Genomic DNA, 15,270 nt, shown 5'->3' on the forward strand with positions numbered 1-15,270 from the left:
TTGCTTACAGCAGCCCAGCCTGTATCTAAGTATATGATTGCCACTGGTTCAAATTAAATCATCACATAAAAATGTAATATTTGTTTGGGTAAGGGGGAGAAAAATTTTAACCTGTACCCTCTGTACACTCACTAGTAGAGCAATATATATATTGCACCATATACATATATATTGCAATATATATACTACTCTAGTAGTGAATGATACACACACCTATATATACACATACACACACATATACACATACATATATATTGTTCTGAACTAATAAATACAATTCAATATCTTATCTCTAAAAATAAATCTATTCTAAATGGCAAAATAAAAGAAATGCATTTACTACTATCCATTTGAAAAAATTAGACATGACAAACTTTCATATCTACTTGTCCTCTGGATCTACATAAAATCAGTTATCAGTTTTCATGTCGCTGTATTATTTACGTTTTTACATAAGGAAATTAAAACTTCCTAACTTTGGATAAGCCTTGTTGGATTAAAAATCAAGCACAGCACCCTGGCTGGTGTGACTCAGTGTACTGAGTACCAGCCTGAGAACTGGAAGGTCGCCGGTTCGATTACTAGTCAGGGCACATGCCTGGGTTGCAGGCCAGATATCTAGTTGGGCATGTGCAAGAGGCAACCACACATTGATGTTTCTCCCCCTCTCGTCTTCCCTTCCCCTCATTCTAAAATAAATACATAAAATCTTAAAGAAAATAAAGCACAGAACTTTTAAAAATCTAGTTAATACAGGCAAGTATTTGTTAAGTTAAAAAATCAAGGGAGTGGGGTGTGCTACAATTTGTTTTTTATAAATGCTCTATGTGTTGACAAAGTTTAAGGTGAAAACAAATTATAAATATCAATTACTTCCTTTATACCAACATACTTCCTAGTAATGAATCAAGTGCAAAAAGAAATGGCGTGTCTCAACCTTAAATTTAGGGAGCAATAATGCTTGACTGGCTGTCAGAGAAACAGCAAGAATTTCCCAGCTGAGGACTAAAGAACACTCTGTGCCCTTTGGCTGATGAAGATGACGGCAGCTGCACAGACCCCTTGAGATCTGTGTATGTGTGTGACATAAGCAACCTGCTGATCCTGCCAGGCCTGCCCGGCCCAACTGTCTGTGGTCTCTGCATCCTTGCCCTCTTCTCGGGTGTCGGGTCCATCTGGGCAGTCAGTCTTAGGCAAACTAGGGAACAGAGAATCTCATCCTTGGACTCACTTTGTGATTAACAATGTACGTATTTTTAAAGGACTTACACATAACCTACCTAATTCTAAACAAGCTCCAAGGAGACTTTTGCTAAAGCCTTCCCATGATTTTATCATAGTGCTGCCACAGAAAGAGTTAAACCACTGATGAATTTTTGAGAAGGGGAAAAGAAAGCAAGATAACATTTACAATTCTATTATTGTTGCACGTTAATGGTCCCTTATGAAATTATACAACTGTGTGTTTTCATGAATGTTAAAAATAACCTCCAGTGATACAGGTTTTTACCTTCCCCCAGGCAACTTCGGCATCCAAATTACTAGGCATTCCTTCAACGGCTGATCTCTTTGTCAGTTCCGTATCTGTAGCTGCCAGCCATTCTGTCAGGGCGTTCATTTCCTTTCGCATCTTACGGGACAATTTCAAGCATTTCTCCAACTGTTGCTTTCTTTCCGTTACCTGAGAAGAACAATAACAACATGTAATTTGGTTTACGTTGTCAGTTCAACTTCAGTTATACCCACTTAATTGGAACTTTCGTATTTTCTGTCATTTGAAAATAACCTTTGTCTTACTTTTGAAAAGGAACATTTTTGAAAAATCCTATGTCCTGACTATTACTACTAGCGAATAAACACATCCTCGAAAGATGAGGTCTTTTCTACAAAAGTCAGTGTCCTGTATCAAGTAGAAAAAAAAGGTAAAATGATTTTCTCTCATGTGAATAATTTAGGGCCAATCTTTAAAAATAAGTAGGATTGTGTAAAGCAAACTAAAGATAGGATGCATTTCTCTTAGAAAACCTTCAATCACTGGTCACAGAGATGGGCCAGGAGGTTAACAATCCTCCATATGCACGCAAGGCTTGCTTTTGCAGCTATGAAATGCAAATGAAAAAAGAATACTAAGTCTTTCAAGAGGCAAAAGTATCTGTGTAACGCTTACATGGCCAATGTTACTGCCATTACATCTGCAAAATGTCATATGCTTGTACAAAAACAACACAAAAACTATAGGTGACTCTCTTTAAATGTGCTTTTGTCATCCAGTGGGGGCAGAAGAAAAATAATTCTGAAACAAAATTTTCACTCTCGTTCATAGAGAAGACGATAATGGGATCCTGCATTCTAGTCCTCAGTGTTGAAAACAGACCCTGAAAATCAAACTCTTCCACATTCTCATACAAAGAAGTCACAAACATGTATTTCTCCGCTGCCTCTGCAGGCGTGCCCACATTTGTAAGTGTGTAGGTTAGCTGTCTGGTTGGTTTAATAAAAAGCCCAGAATGTCTTCCTGGGGTGTGTGTGTGTGTGTGTGTGTGTGTGTGTGTGTGTTCTACAAGTGAAAATATGTGTAAAGATTTTAAAGTGCTACAATTAAAATAAACACCCTGGAACTTTAATATGAATTCCAAATACTCAACAAAATTCACTGCTTTCTTTAACAGAGGTGTACATAAATTTTAAAAATGTTCAGGTGCTGAGGCTGCAAAGTCATATTGTTTTTTACAGAATCTTCCCTTCTGTTTTTCCCTTCAGGGAAGTAAAAGCATCTTCCCTTACAACTATAAGGATTTTATTCATGGGCAGGAGGAAAAAATATATACCTTATGAAGTGTTTCTATGCATAGTTATTATTTCTTTGCACTCTTGGTAGGAAAGAATTCTAGATTCAATATTTCAAAGAAATTCTATCTTGCCCTGGCCTGGTAGTTCAGTTTGTTAGGACATCATCCCGATACGTGAAGATTACAGGTTCGATTCCCAGTCAGGGCACATCCAAGAAGCAACCAATGAATGCATAAATAAGTAGAACAAAAGCCCATGTTTCTCTCTCTCCTTTCCTCTTTCTAAAATCAATAAATAAAAATTTATAAAAAAAGAAATTATATCTTCTTAGACCTAATGTATGATGGATTTTTATTTATTCTGTTTATATTTATTCCAGCTAACTAGGAAATAAACAGAATAAATAAACAGGATATAAACAGAATTTAATAAAACAGGAAACACTGCCATCTTAAGGAAACTTGAGGTTTACACTTTTGTGTGTGGGTCTATGTGGAGAATACATTTAAAAGAGTGCCACCTGCAGTAGAAAGTTTCAATAGTCATAGACTCATGAACACTGTAAAATGTGCGGCTGATAGGGGTACTGAGGCTTTGAGTATTTGCAGCTGATATAAACAATGCTCAGGTATATTTGATGGAAGTATTCAGGTATATTTCCATCAAAATCAAGGCACAGGGAAGCCACACCAAGTACTACAAGTACTAATGCATCTCGGTGCTAGGTGTAAAATCTCTCAATAAAATTAGATTTTTCGATACAAGAAACTCTTCGATTGCTACTCACTGAATAAGAATAACAAAGTTGGTAATTGTAAACAAACTAATAAAAGTATGTTAAGAAAGATGCTATGGACTGAACTGAATCCCGTCCCCCCCCCAAGTTAATATTGAAGCCCAAACCTCCAATCTCCAACGTGACTGTACCTGGATGGGGTTTTAGGAAGTAATTGAGGACAAATGAGATAACAGGGTGGGACTCTAAGCTGATAGGATTGTGGCCTCATTAGAAGAAAAAGAGCCCTGGTTGGTGTAGCTCAGCGGATTGAGCACCAGCCTGCAAACCAAAGGGTCGTTGGTTCGATTCCCAGTCAGGGCACATGCCTGGGTTGTGGGCCAGGTCCCTAGTAGGGGGTGCACAAGAGGCAACCACACACTGATATTTATCTCCTTCCCTTCCCCTCTCTCTAAAATAAATAAATAAAATGTTTAAGAAGAAAAAGAAAGATGTTCATGCTCTCTGCCCCGGTTTCTCCCCATTTCCCACAGCAGGCGTCCGTGTGAGGACATAATGAGTATGAGTAGGCTGCTATCTGCAAGCCAGGAAAAGAGTTCTCACTAGTCTTGATCTTGAACTCCCCAGCCCCAGAACTGTGAGAAATACACTTGTGTTATTTAAATAACCTAGCCTATGGCATTTCATTATGGCAGCCTGAGGTGACTGATGTAGAAAGGTAACGTGTATCAGCTCGAGCCAGTATAATTACATGAATTCTGAAGGTGATTAAAATAGAAGCGTTTGCCTTTTTATATAAAAAGAATAATATATTATGATATACTTTGTTTCTTCTAATTTTATTAAATAAAACCATTGTGTTGAAGGAGCTTGGAAGATTTAAATGCAGCTGATTTTTCTTAGAGAAGTACTACCACCACATTGTTATAACATGACATTTATAAATATTCCCTTTGTCATTAATATTTCTAAGGCTTTATTTCAAAAATAAATTTCTGCCCAACATTTTTGCTGTATTGTCATGCTACTCAAGCTAAGTATGATTTCTTAGCAATGTTTCATTTTGCTTTAATGATATGACGGAATGCTAAATGTTACTTAAATCTTAGCTGAGCACAAAAATAAAAACTTTTATTTCTTTATGAGCTTAGAATCATAAAAGCTTATAATAAAAGCTTAGAGTAATGCAAAATACTGGGATAGCAAAGGTCAGGTCAGTCTGGGATGTTGTCAAGCCATGTATTTTTGAATAGTTTTTATGAACTATCATTACATTGAAGCTCTAAATTTGAGGAAAGTGAGGTAACTATACTAGACACCCAATGGCTTTGAAAAGAGGAGAAGGAGAGATGCAAGCATCTTTAATTAGACCCTGATCAGGACAAAAATATAAAAATAATCAGAGCCATAGGTCTTCACTGCCTATTGGTGCTATCTTATGAGACAAATGTGGTGGATTTCGCAATGCCTGCCATACAGGGAAACAATTTCTGTGGAAGGTGCCGACTCTATTATAGCAAACGTGATCTATGTGCAATCTGTCAACTCCACTGTACTCAACTATAAGTAGGTACAGCCTCTGCATCAGCACATGTAAATCTATACAATGAACAAAGTCAAGTGTAGATTCAAGAAACCCTTTTACAACTATCTGATGGACCAATGACAGTCTCCCTAAGTTTTACAAATTTTTAAACACAGACTGGAAAAAGATCCTTATTGACTATTTCTTAAAAAGAGCTGCACGTGCAAATCTATCTCAATCTCTATGCCTATATGTGTGAATGCATATATTTATGTATCTATCTGTTGAAAGTTATTAAAACTCTCTAATACATCTATGGTACATAATTCCTGCCTTTTGGTTTACTTTACGATTTACAAAGGAAGTGGGAAGAAGCCAGTGTTTGTGGCTTCAGCGCACGTACCTTTGCTCCCAGCTCATTATAATGCAATTTCAAAGCTGTTACTCGGTCATCGAGCTCTTTAGGGTTTTCCGTCTGTTTCTTCTGCACAATCTGACGTCCAGTTTTTATCACCATCTCCACTTCAGACTTCACTTCACTCAGACTTTTATACAAGTTCTAAGTTAGAACATAAAATGAAACAGAATAATAAGCAACGGTGTCAGGCTCGTGCCCTTATTAATAAAAAGAAATGGGGACAGAGATCACCGTAACTGCTATTTCCTAGTGACAGTTTTAATGAGGCAGTGTTTTGTGGTTGTGATCAGTATCTAGCTTTTGCATTTTCTACTCATTTGCAGTTCCTATTGGCAATGACATATACACATACAGGCGTGCATAGTTCCTAGTTATCCTTCCTAAGGTAAGAGTACATCATACATATATTTAGTTCTCCAATACAGGGTTGTAATGAGATTTCCTAAAAAGTATTGATTTATATATTTTATTTTATTTGAGTATAGTTGGGATACAATATTTTAAATATGACGGTTATATAATTCCAGTTGTGCATTTGGAAAAATTCATCTACTCATTCACCAGGTATTTTTCCAGTGCTCACTACCTTCCAGAGAGTACAGGTGGGACCAGGGGCTCGGTGGTAGCTCAGAAAGGCAGTCACTGCTGTTCTCATGGCGCTTACACTGTATGGGGATGGAACATACAAATTTCCAAATCATATGTTCAATGTATTTAATCATAGAGAAGGAGGAAAGAAAATGTTCCATAGGTTAATTAGGTGTTACAAATCAATTTTCTTCATGGGGCTGATCGACAAACTATAAACAGATATAAATACATTACTTAAAACACACATGCCCCTTACAACTACAAAGAACACACGCACTGCTTCAAGAAGTATACTGCTGTAACAAAGCCTTGTGCAGCCACTGTCATAACTTTGCTTTGTAGCTATTTTCCTGGAAAGGTATGGGAGTTTCTATGCATCCTTGTATGCATATACCTACGCATACATGCATATACCTATGCATACATGCATATGTCATGGTTGGCATTATACATCACTGCTTTAATGTAGTCAGTGGTTAAGTCTGAACATCAACAACTTATTTCACTGGTGCTAAGAAATAAAGTTGCTATCAGGTAGTTGTTGATTTTTGGAATTAGAAGGAAAATTGGGTTTGTTTTCTATTTTCAGTTTCAAATCAATGTTTAAAACAAAACATTCTGTAAAAGTTGAGCAATTATCTTATTCATTAATGCTACAAGCATAATCTGTTTCCATCTTAATCCCCTCTGAGGATTGTTTGATATAAATATCCTTTATCAATAATTGTGAGTTCTGACTGAGCTTTCCAGATGATTTAACTTTTTTACCTCATTTTATTTCTTGGAAATTATAAACATATCCAGGTATTTAGAAACATTCCAATTGTCAATTGTCATGCTGGGAATCTACTCTGAATTTTGGAATCAGATGATTTCAAATGATTTCCTCAAGTTTAAAAACATTTTAACAATTTACCTTTATGATGAAAGTTCATTCAAAGTAGTATTATTCATTAGCATCATGTCATTCAATAGGCAGAGAAAATATTCATTTCCCTTTTAGGAAAATACTCTATTTATTGATGTCAGTGAGGCATTATTTAATAGAATAAAAATTTCTTGAAGCCAAAAGCCATTATTATAATATATGCAATAGGGCATCTTAAGTGGTGAAAAAACATAAAAATTGTAAAGAAAAAATATCTTCCATAGCAGGGCTACTTGAATGGGTCCTGGCATTTAAACCGGACCCAGAAATAAATTGAGCAAGCACCCTGGGCTCTTCACACTGAGCCTGGGACAGGCACAGCTGGGCACAAGTATGCAGGCTTTACTGCCAGACAGATGTTATAAGGTACCGTTAGAGACTTGTTCCTGGAGGAAAGTAAGCAGCTCTCCCTTTGCGAATAGATTTAGTCATAATGGCAGTACACTTGGGTCATTTTGCCTTTCATTCTTTTTGCAAAATTTAAGATGACAGATGTTCCCATGTATGCCTAACGCTACTTATCTAATATCAGCTAATAACTATATTATCATTATATTCAAAATTTCTTTTGGGGGTTAAGACTATTTATAATAATTATGGCAGTAAAATGCAAAATGTTATTAAATAAAAACACTTCACAATTTTTTGCAATATATACATTTTTTGCTAAAATGTACTTTCCCATTCATAATGGTATGACTGACATGCATTGTGGGTGTCTATTTCTTTTACACTATGAAGTGGATGAAGAAACAATACTTAAAACATAAAGTACTAAATGGATAAACATTTTTCCCTTTAGTGGTAACTAATAACATTCGGTGTTTGTTATTAGTTACCATTAACCTATCAATTATGTTAAGTGAGAACATACTGTATTTCTTTTTCAGGATTTCTATTTTATTTTATGTGATTTCTACCATAACAGTCCATAGAACACAGAGAGTTATAATGCTGCTTGCATTACTCTAGAAGATGCTCTCATCATTCAGTTTTATGTTGCCACAGGAGTCCTCTGACCTGGTGAATTTCCAATAACTGCAACAAAGGACACTACTCAAAATCCCAAAGGCCAGTGAAGATTTACACTACAGGGTAATTATCCCTTTGATACCTTCTTATTCTGTTTTTGTTGTGTGCTGACACTTCAATATATATCCAGCACTGGCATTTATTGGAAAGGTATCAGCTTTTGGAGTAAGATCCCCCGAATTGAAATCCTGATTTCACCCTTCACCAGCTTTTGTCTTTAACTTCTTTCATTGGCCTTGAGAACCAGGGGTAATTTGTGTGCATCATTAAAAGCTTACTTGGTACTCATACCTGATGTGGTTTTTTCTCATTGCAACTATTATTGTTGTTCCTGTTTCCAGACTAATATACAGCAGGTCCTCGAAGAAAGTCATTTCATTCAATGTCATTTCGTTATAATATCAATGAGATGCCATATCAACTTAACTCTTGCATATGTGAATGAGCCTATGGTAAACTTGGTTTCGTTACATTTTGGTTTACTTAAAATGATAGAACCTATCAATGATGTTAAGTGAGAACATACTGTATTTCTTTTTCAGGATTTCCATTTAAAAATATATTCCAAGTGCCATAAGAATTAAATAACAAAGATGTCCCTTTACATTCCAGAGAGTCCTTAGAGAATTATAGACTCAAAAGACACTCATAGAAGACATATTAAGTGGCTACTTCAGTAAAAGTTGTTGTGTCTCAATACACCTGTGCTAATGTTTGTTCTTAATCTCAAAATCATATAATTTCATATGACTTTGAAAATAAATTTCTGTTATAAAAGAGGATCATGAAACACTTAATAAGGAAAGTCGAGGCCAGCTGCGTACTTGCCTCCAGAAATACGTACCACACAGTGATTTAACTGTGACTGTACTACTTCCTGTTCAATGCTCTTGGTTTCCAATGCAGGCAAGTGCATCTTCACTTCATCTAAAATCATCTTACTTTCCTGCAGACGCTGCTCAAAATTGGCTGGTTTCTGGAATAACCGAAACTTCAGGGAAACATCTTGCAATTTTTTCTGTAAAGACCATGGAAGAAATAGTGATTTAATTCTGCCTTCCAAACAATGATTATTCATATGTTCATTTTTATTCAAATTACTCATTGTTATTCATTTTATTAACATTATTCATCATTACAAACAAGAATAAAAAAAAAAAACCAAACCAGTTCCTTTTTTCCATTTGTCCAGCACAAAAATATGTGCATTTGGGAGAAGAATTCACCAACTCTTATAATAAAAGGTAATTTATTAACCTATTTTATCCTTGCAATGTTCAACCCAAAGAAATCTGTATCATTTATATATAATATTGTCATTTTCAAAATATGCCCTCAATCCAAATTTTGCTACTAATCTAGTTGTCTAATATAGACTAAAACATCAGACTATAGACTGATGTTTTTTAACACCAAACCAAAACAAGTTCCTTAGTTTTTCTAATATTAAGTACCTGTGCCACATCAATTTGGGATAGTACCCTTTGGGCAGCCTCCTTTCCCTGGTTGTGTTTCTTCATTTCTTCTAAACTGATCTCATGACTTGTCAAATCCGATTGGATTTTCTGTTGGGAGGACAACATTATTAATCAGAATGCTCTGCAAGTTACTGCAACAAACAATTCGCTTTCCAAGAAGAGAGAATTCAGAAGCTCTCTTAAAACATTGTTACAATATAGCTTCTTTCAAGATGATAATGGTTTTTTGTACTTAACAGAAAGTTATCAGAAATCAAATGACTTATTTCTCTCCTAACGGGGTTGTTGCGAAAAATAAATTATCCTCTTAAGTGTCAGTGATAATGAACAAGCTATTCCAGATATAAGTTTCAGAAAGAAATACCTATTTGTATGTAATATGTAACAATGATATTCTCTTATCTTTAAACTAACGCTTGTATGTGACCAAATACAAAATATTAACCTTTATAAAAAAGCTAACTGTGACAGGGTAAGGTATAATGAGATTTCATGGGGGCAGTTTCCCTAATCGTGATCTCCACTCAGTCATTCTGTGCCATGTTTCAGTTCAGTTCATGAAACATTTCAGGGCAACTATGGAAATCAGAAAGGGAAGTTAAATGCCTCAATCGGCCTTGCTTTTTGTTTGATAGATACTTACTAGCTTCTTGCAGAGACTGATTTTTGAACTTTAAATAACTAGAAATATGTCTGTATTTTCTCTATTGAGTAAAGACAATTTTGATCAAGTTCTATTCAAAAGTATGTCTGTGCCTGACTTAATTCTGAGCCAGTTTTAGGAGTGGGTCAAATCCTATGGTGTGCAGAGAGCGAAACAAGAGATTCATTCATTTCTTTCTTGAGTCAAAATTGCACCCTTGCCCTTGGTTTCCACAAGACACCTCTGTATTCTTAGACAAACTCTCCACTCTCATTTTTGTTTCTGCTTTAGTTAATTCAGTTTTCTTACTTTGAATCTAAGTGTCCTACATAGTTTAATGAATACGCAAGGAGATGGGACATTGTAAAAACAAAAGCATCCCTAATTGAGTGAATATAAGGTGCTGGGCCGAGGCACTGAAGAGTATGAAGAGTTTAGGAGACCTGACATAATACACAGAGAATGAAAGCGCATTGGAAGAAACAGAACTAGAAACTCAGTTGGAAACGAGGTACTTAAATAACCGTGTGTCGTCAATGAGAAGTTCCCAATATTTTCAATATAAAGTTTAAAATGGATCAGAATCACAGACAATAACAGTTTTGTGACTAACACTTAATAACTAAGGAAATTCATAATGAGAAAATGCTACTATAAACTCAGTAATACTTTGAAGTGATTTTGTCTTGTATGAATCACTCCTTATGTAGCTATGTATATGGATGTGTATGCGTGTTTTTCAAAAAAGCAGTGTGCACTTGTGCAATTGGTATTTATTTTAGGGCACTCAAACATTAGCAGGAAGGCTGGGAAAGAACCATGGGGAACACAGGAATGTAAGGGACAAGGAGAAGAAGGAAAGTGGTAAAGAAAGAGAAGAACAGTCTACGAGGAAGACAAGAGAAACAATCAACCGACAGTTCATGTAAATTCATTTAATCACCTGATCAAACTAAATATTTATTGTCCTCATTACAAATGAGGGCAGAAACATTGACTTGTCCAAGGTAACATACCCAGAAAATAACAAACTCCATGCCCTTGAAACAATTCTATTACCTCTTAAATTATGATTAAGACATAAAAGCACCCCCAAATGGTCATTTATTAGACAAAACAGACATGTAATATGCTTTGTATATTAATAGTAGTTTATTAATTCAATTCAGGAAATAAGTTTTGCATCTACTACTTAATTCCACATAGTGAGAATGAAATTAGTGTCCTTATTCTTAAGATACTTTTGTTCTAGGGAGATATAACATACAGATATAATTAAATTACCAAGCACAAATGTGTAATAGAAAACCTCATGTTCTGTGACAAAAGAGAAGGGAAATTCATTTCTACTATAGAATCTGGCAAAATTTTAAGAAACTGGCATGATTTGAATTGCATGTGAGTGAGAAGGGGTTTTGGAGGGGTAGAGAATAAAAAAAAAATGGGATCTCATTCCAGGGTGAACCCTGCTAGCAAAGACTGGCTTTGGAGCATGCAGAGTGTTCATACTCAGTTTAATGGAAAGAAAGACTGAGTGTGGGTAGAGCGAGAATTACTTTTTAAAGGAGGAATTCATTTGACGTTATTGTACCCTAAGTTCAGGGCCCCCCACTTGCCAAAACTCTACTATAACTCAGCATGTAAGTTTCAGTTTTCAATTTTGATAGTTTTTCTTTTCTTTTCTATAAAGACCAGCCCCCTCCAAGCTGCCAAGATAACTTATGTGATCACAGCAACACAGGCCTTTTGATGACAAAAGTCCACATTGTACAAGTGAGCCATAAACAATACCATGACTTATAAAAATGCAAGCAAAAACTGAACTTTTTTATCTGTCGCCAGAGGGTGAGAAGAACAGCCTGTCTCATGAGAGGGAAGCCTGGCAATTTGAAATTCAATGCAAAGCATTACATGGACTCTCTAATATTCCCAGTTACAGCAAACAGACAGACTGCCGAGGGCATGCATATCTGTATGCGTATCTATTAAAGGGTCACCACTACCAAAATCATTAAAACTGAACATAAATGATGGTTGAATGGTATATAAAACTGAGATTGCAGCATAATTTAGAGGAAGCGTTTCTAGAAAAATTCTCATATTGATAGTACTGTTCCCATATTATTAGAGATCAAAATTTATAAATTATGCATGAAAAGAGCCCAGTGGCTAACTAGATTTTAGAATGTAAGGGCAAATATGTATCTGTACTATAGAGCTCCTCAGAATATTTTATATATTAATATATACTGTGTTATCCAAGAGAGATGAAGTTCTTTACTCAAATTAACCTTTATACTTTGAATTATACTTAATGACTATGTTCAGGAACAACAATCCGAATTCACTATTAAAGTTATAAGATAAAAATTAATATATAATTCCAATCAATTCTACTTTGGGAAGGTATATATCATTCATCACCCTTAGATTCAGCTAGCACTGTTATAAATTAATTCTGCAATTCGTACTTTCAACTGATAAATCATTTTTAATTAGTATTTAGGATATTGTTTAGCACTTACTTTTATTTAATTTTATCACATTATTATTATTCTGGAAACATAATTAAAAATGCTTATCACTTTAGGGCAGACTTCCTGTGAAATAAATGATCTGTTTAAATAACAGAGTGTTATAGAAACTTGTAGGCCAAATGAAAATCTCTTATTTATAAATTCCTCTAATAAAAAAAGACAAACACTATATCATCTTTCCTGACATTATAATCAGAAAATTAAAAAAATTATATTGTAGAAGAAAACATTGAGAACAGCTGATTTAATTCAAAGGAAAATGATCTCCTTACTTGGCTTCCCAATGTAAGACCTGCTAAAGATCTAAATAAAGACTGCACAATTCAAGTTCTATTCTCACCATAAAATAGAAATCTACCAGGATGCATCTGAAGAAAACAAACAACTGATTTAAACTTATCAGCTTGGCTTCATAGAAAATCAATAATTTCCAGCAGAAATAAAATGAGAGGAACAAGCAAATCAGACACTGCTGATCTGAGCAGCCACAGGTGCTCTAATAGGAGTTCTCACTCCAGTATCTTCCAGGATCGCTAGTTTTTGTTGCTGTTGTTTTTTTTTTCATGAAAGTGGAAAAAATATAAAACAAATTAAATTACCAGGCCATTACCAAAAAAGACATGTGACAAAACAGTAATTATGTTCATAACTAGCACTACTTATTAACAATGGAAATCGAAATAACCATTTTTTTCTATTAAAAATGGTAAAGGGCAAATTACAGAACTAAAGACCAATCAAACATTAATGACATTTCCAATACAGCACTTTACAATGAACCGAGCCAAGAGCAGGGCTGTTTCTCAGGATTTACCTCATCAGAACATTCTCATGTATCAAATTAATGACAGAAAGTGGCAAGCAAAATTAAGCTGTAGCTGTCTAAAAGTATTTAATGGAATAAAGGAAACTTTATACAAAATAATTATTGGAGCTTTTGTGATGTCAAATAAAATGATTCCAGAGAAAATAACTCACATGTTTCAAGAGAAAAATATTACAAGATGTCATATTGAGACTATTAATAGAGAAATGTAACACTGTTAGTCATTTTTAAACATTAGCAATTTTGAAATTGTATCCCTAAGAAGGGGAAATGTCCATATATAACACATACTCACAAAATGAATAAAAGAAAATGAACTAAAGGATCATGGATAATTTGTACTTTTAAAATATGGAGAACATGAAAAAATGTAATTATGCTCATGGGCAGATGATTTTTAAAAGTTTCAGATTATACTTTGCAATAATACAATGAGTAAAAAAAGTTAAGAAGAAATTTGCACAGCTTTTTATTACTGTTTGTAAAAAAAAGCCCTATAGGTTAATTAGATGATGTAGAAAGCACATTAAATTAAAATTAAGGTTTTTGAGATGGAACAGTCTTGACTTTTATCAGAAATAGTTATCAGGTCAACCAGCCTGTGATATATTTAACGACTTGATAACAGGCGATTTCAGGTTTGTGAGGCCTATTGGAACCCTCAGAATGTATTTATTAAGTTAAATGTGTGTGTAAAAATATACACATTTATTATATATATATATGTGATTTGTGTATACGCACGTAAATTCATGCAATGGAAAGCATTTTGATATCACAAAAATAAATGCACCTATTGATTTAGTTCAACTAATTGTAAGTAATTTTGTGGAGCGGTATTTTAGGAACTTTAAGAAATTGACTGACGACCATATTCGTTCATTCCAGGCACAGGAGTGATACGAAGGAAACATTTTATTTCAGTCTTTCCAAAATACTGTTCCTTGGCACATGAGTTCTGTGGTATATGAGGTATACGAACACATTTCTGCAAAAACAAGTTTCTATGGTGTATTAAGTTTGGGTTAACCTTTTAAGCTTGGAAAACATAAAAGGTTGGCTATAAATCTTTAGCAGACTAATATAACATGTAATATTTGGGAAGTAAAGTTGATGAAAAAATCTCCTAAAAATGAGAAAGTAAACATTGTGCAAAATTATTATTCCTTATAATAAACCTGAGACATGGTGTTATTCTTAGTTACAATAGCGATAATGATAGTGATGATAATACAATAGCTCATTATATTGTAAATACGCATTTTCAAGCAAATTATGGTTACTTTTCAAATTAGATAAGTGAAGAGACAAAACTTTAGGGGGAATCTGGATACATGCATAGAAATATGGGGGAACTATATTAGCTGTAGGTTCATTTTTGCTTGGTAGAGAGCTAATTATCAAAATGGAGAAGGAAGATCTGAGTTGAAGTCTCAGCCTCAGTAAAAATACTTTAGAAATGAAATCCATTCAAAGTATTTGGATACGAGACACTGAAACATTTTGTTGCTAATGTACGCTCTTACAGTGGACATCATTGTGGTCATTGATAAACAACTGCCATTTAAGTTGATTCCAGGTTATTTAACAACATTCCTCAGATATATTCTTTGAAAAATCCTCTATTAATAGTGTCCTTTAAAATTAAAATATTAAAATTTCTCCCTAACAGCTCCTAGGACACTTGTATGGCACATCTTTGGGGACTAGATCTTTATAGAATCGAGTGAATTCACCAGATAGTTGCTGGGGACCTGCTGGACGAT

At 34.6% G+C, this 15,270-nt stretch overlaps 1 protein-coding gene across 3 annotated transcripts in view; it reads right to left on the bottom strand.

The window, feature by feature from the left end:
• The window catches only part of DMD (dystrophin), a 1,951,120-nt gene that overhangs the window by 1,177,210 nt on the left and 758,640 nt on the right, over nucleotides 1-15,270 (bottom strand). For all 3 annotated transcript variants that reach the window (XM_036016633.1, XM_036016635.1, XM_036016634.1), the window contains 4 exons: nucleotides 9,475-9,585; nucleotides 8,865-9,038; nucleotides 5,455-5,610; nucleotides 1,511-1,681 (listed from right to left, as the gene is read on the bottom strand). In XM_036016633.1, coding sequence (XP_035872526.1) covers nucleotides 1,511-1,681; nucleotides 5,455-5,610; nucleotides 8,865-9,038; nucleotides 9,475-9,585 — 612 coding nt within the window. The remainder of the gene's footprint in view (nucleotides 1-1,510; nucleotides 1,682-5,454; nucleotides 5,611-8,864; nucleotides 9,039-9,474; nucleotides 9,586-15,270) is intronic.

Source organism: Phyllostomus discolor, chromosome X, assembly GCF_004126475.2.
Source record: "Phyllostomus discolor isolate MPI-MPIP mPhyDis1 chromosome X, mPhyDis1.pri.v3, whole genome shotgun sequence".
Classification (NCBI taxonomy): Eukaryota; Metazoa; Chordata; class Mammalia; order Chiroptera; family Phyllostomidae; genus Phyllostomus; species Phyllostomus discolor.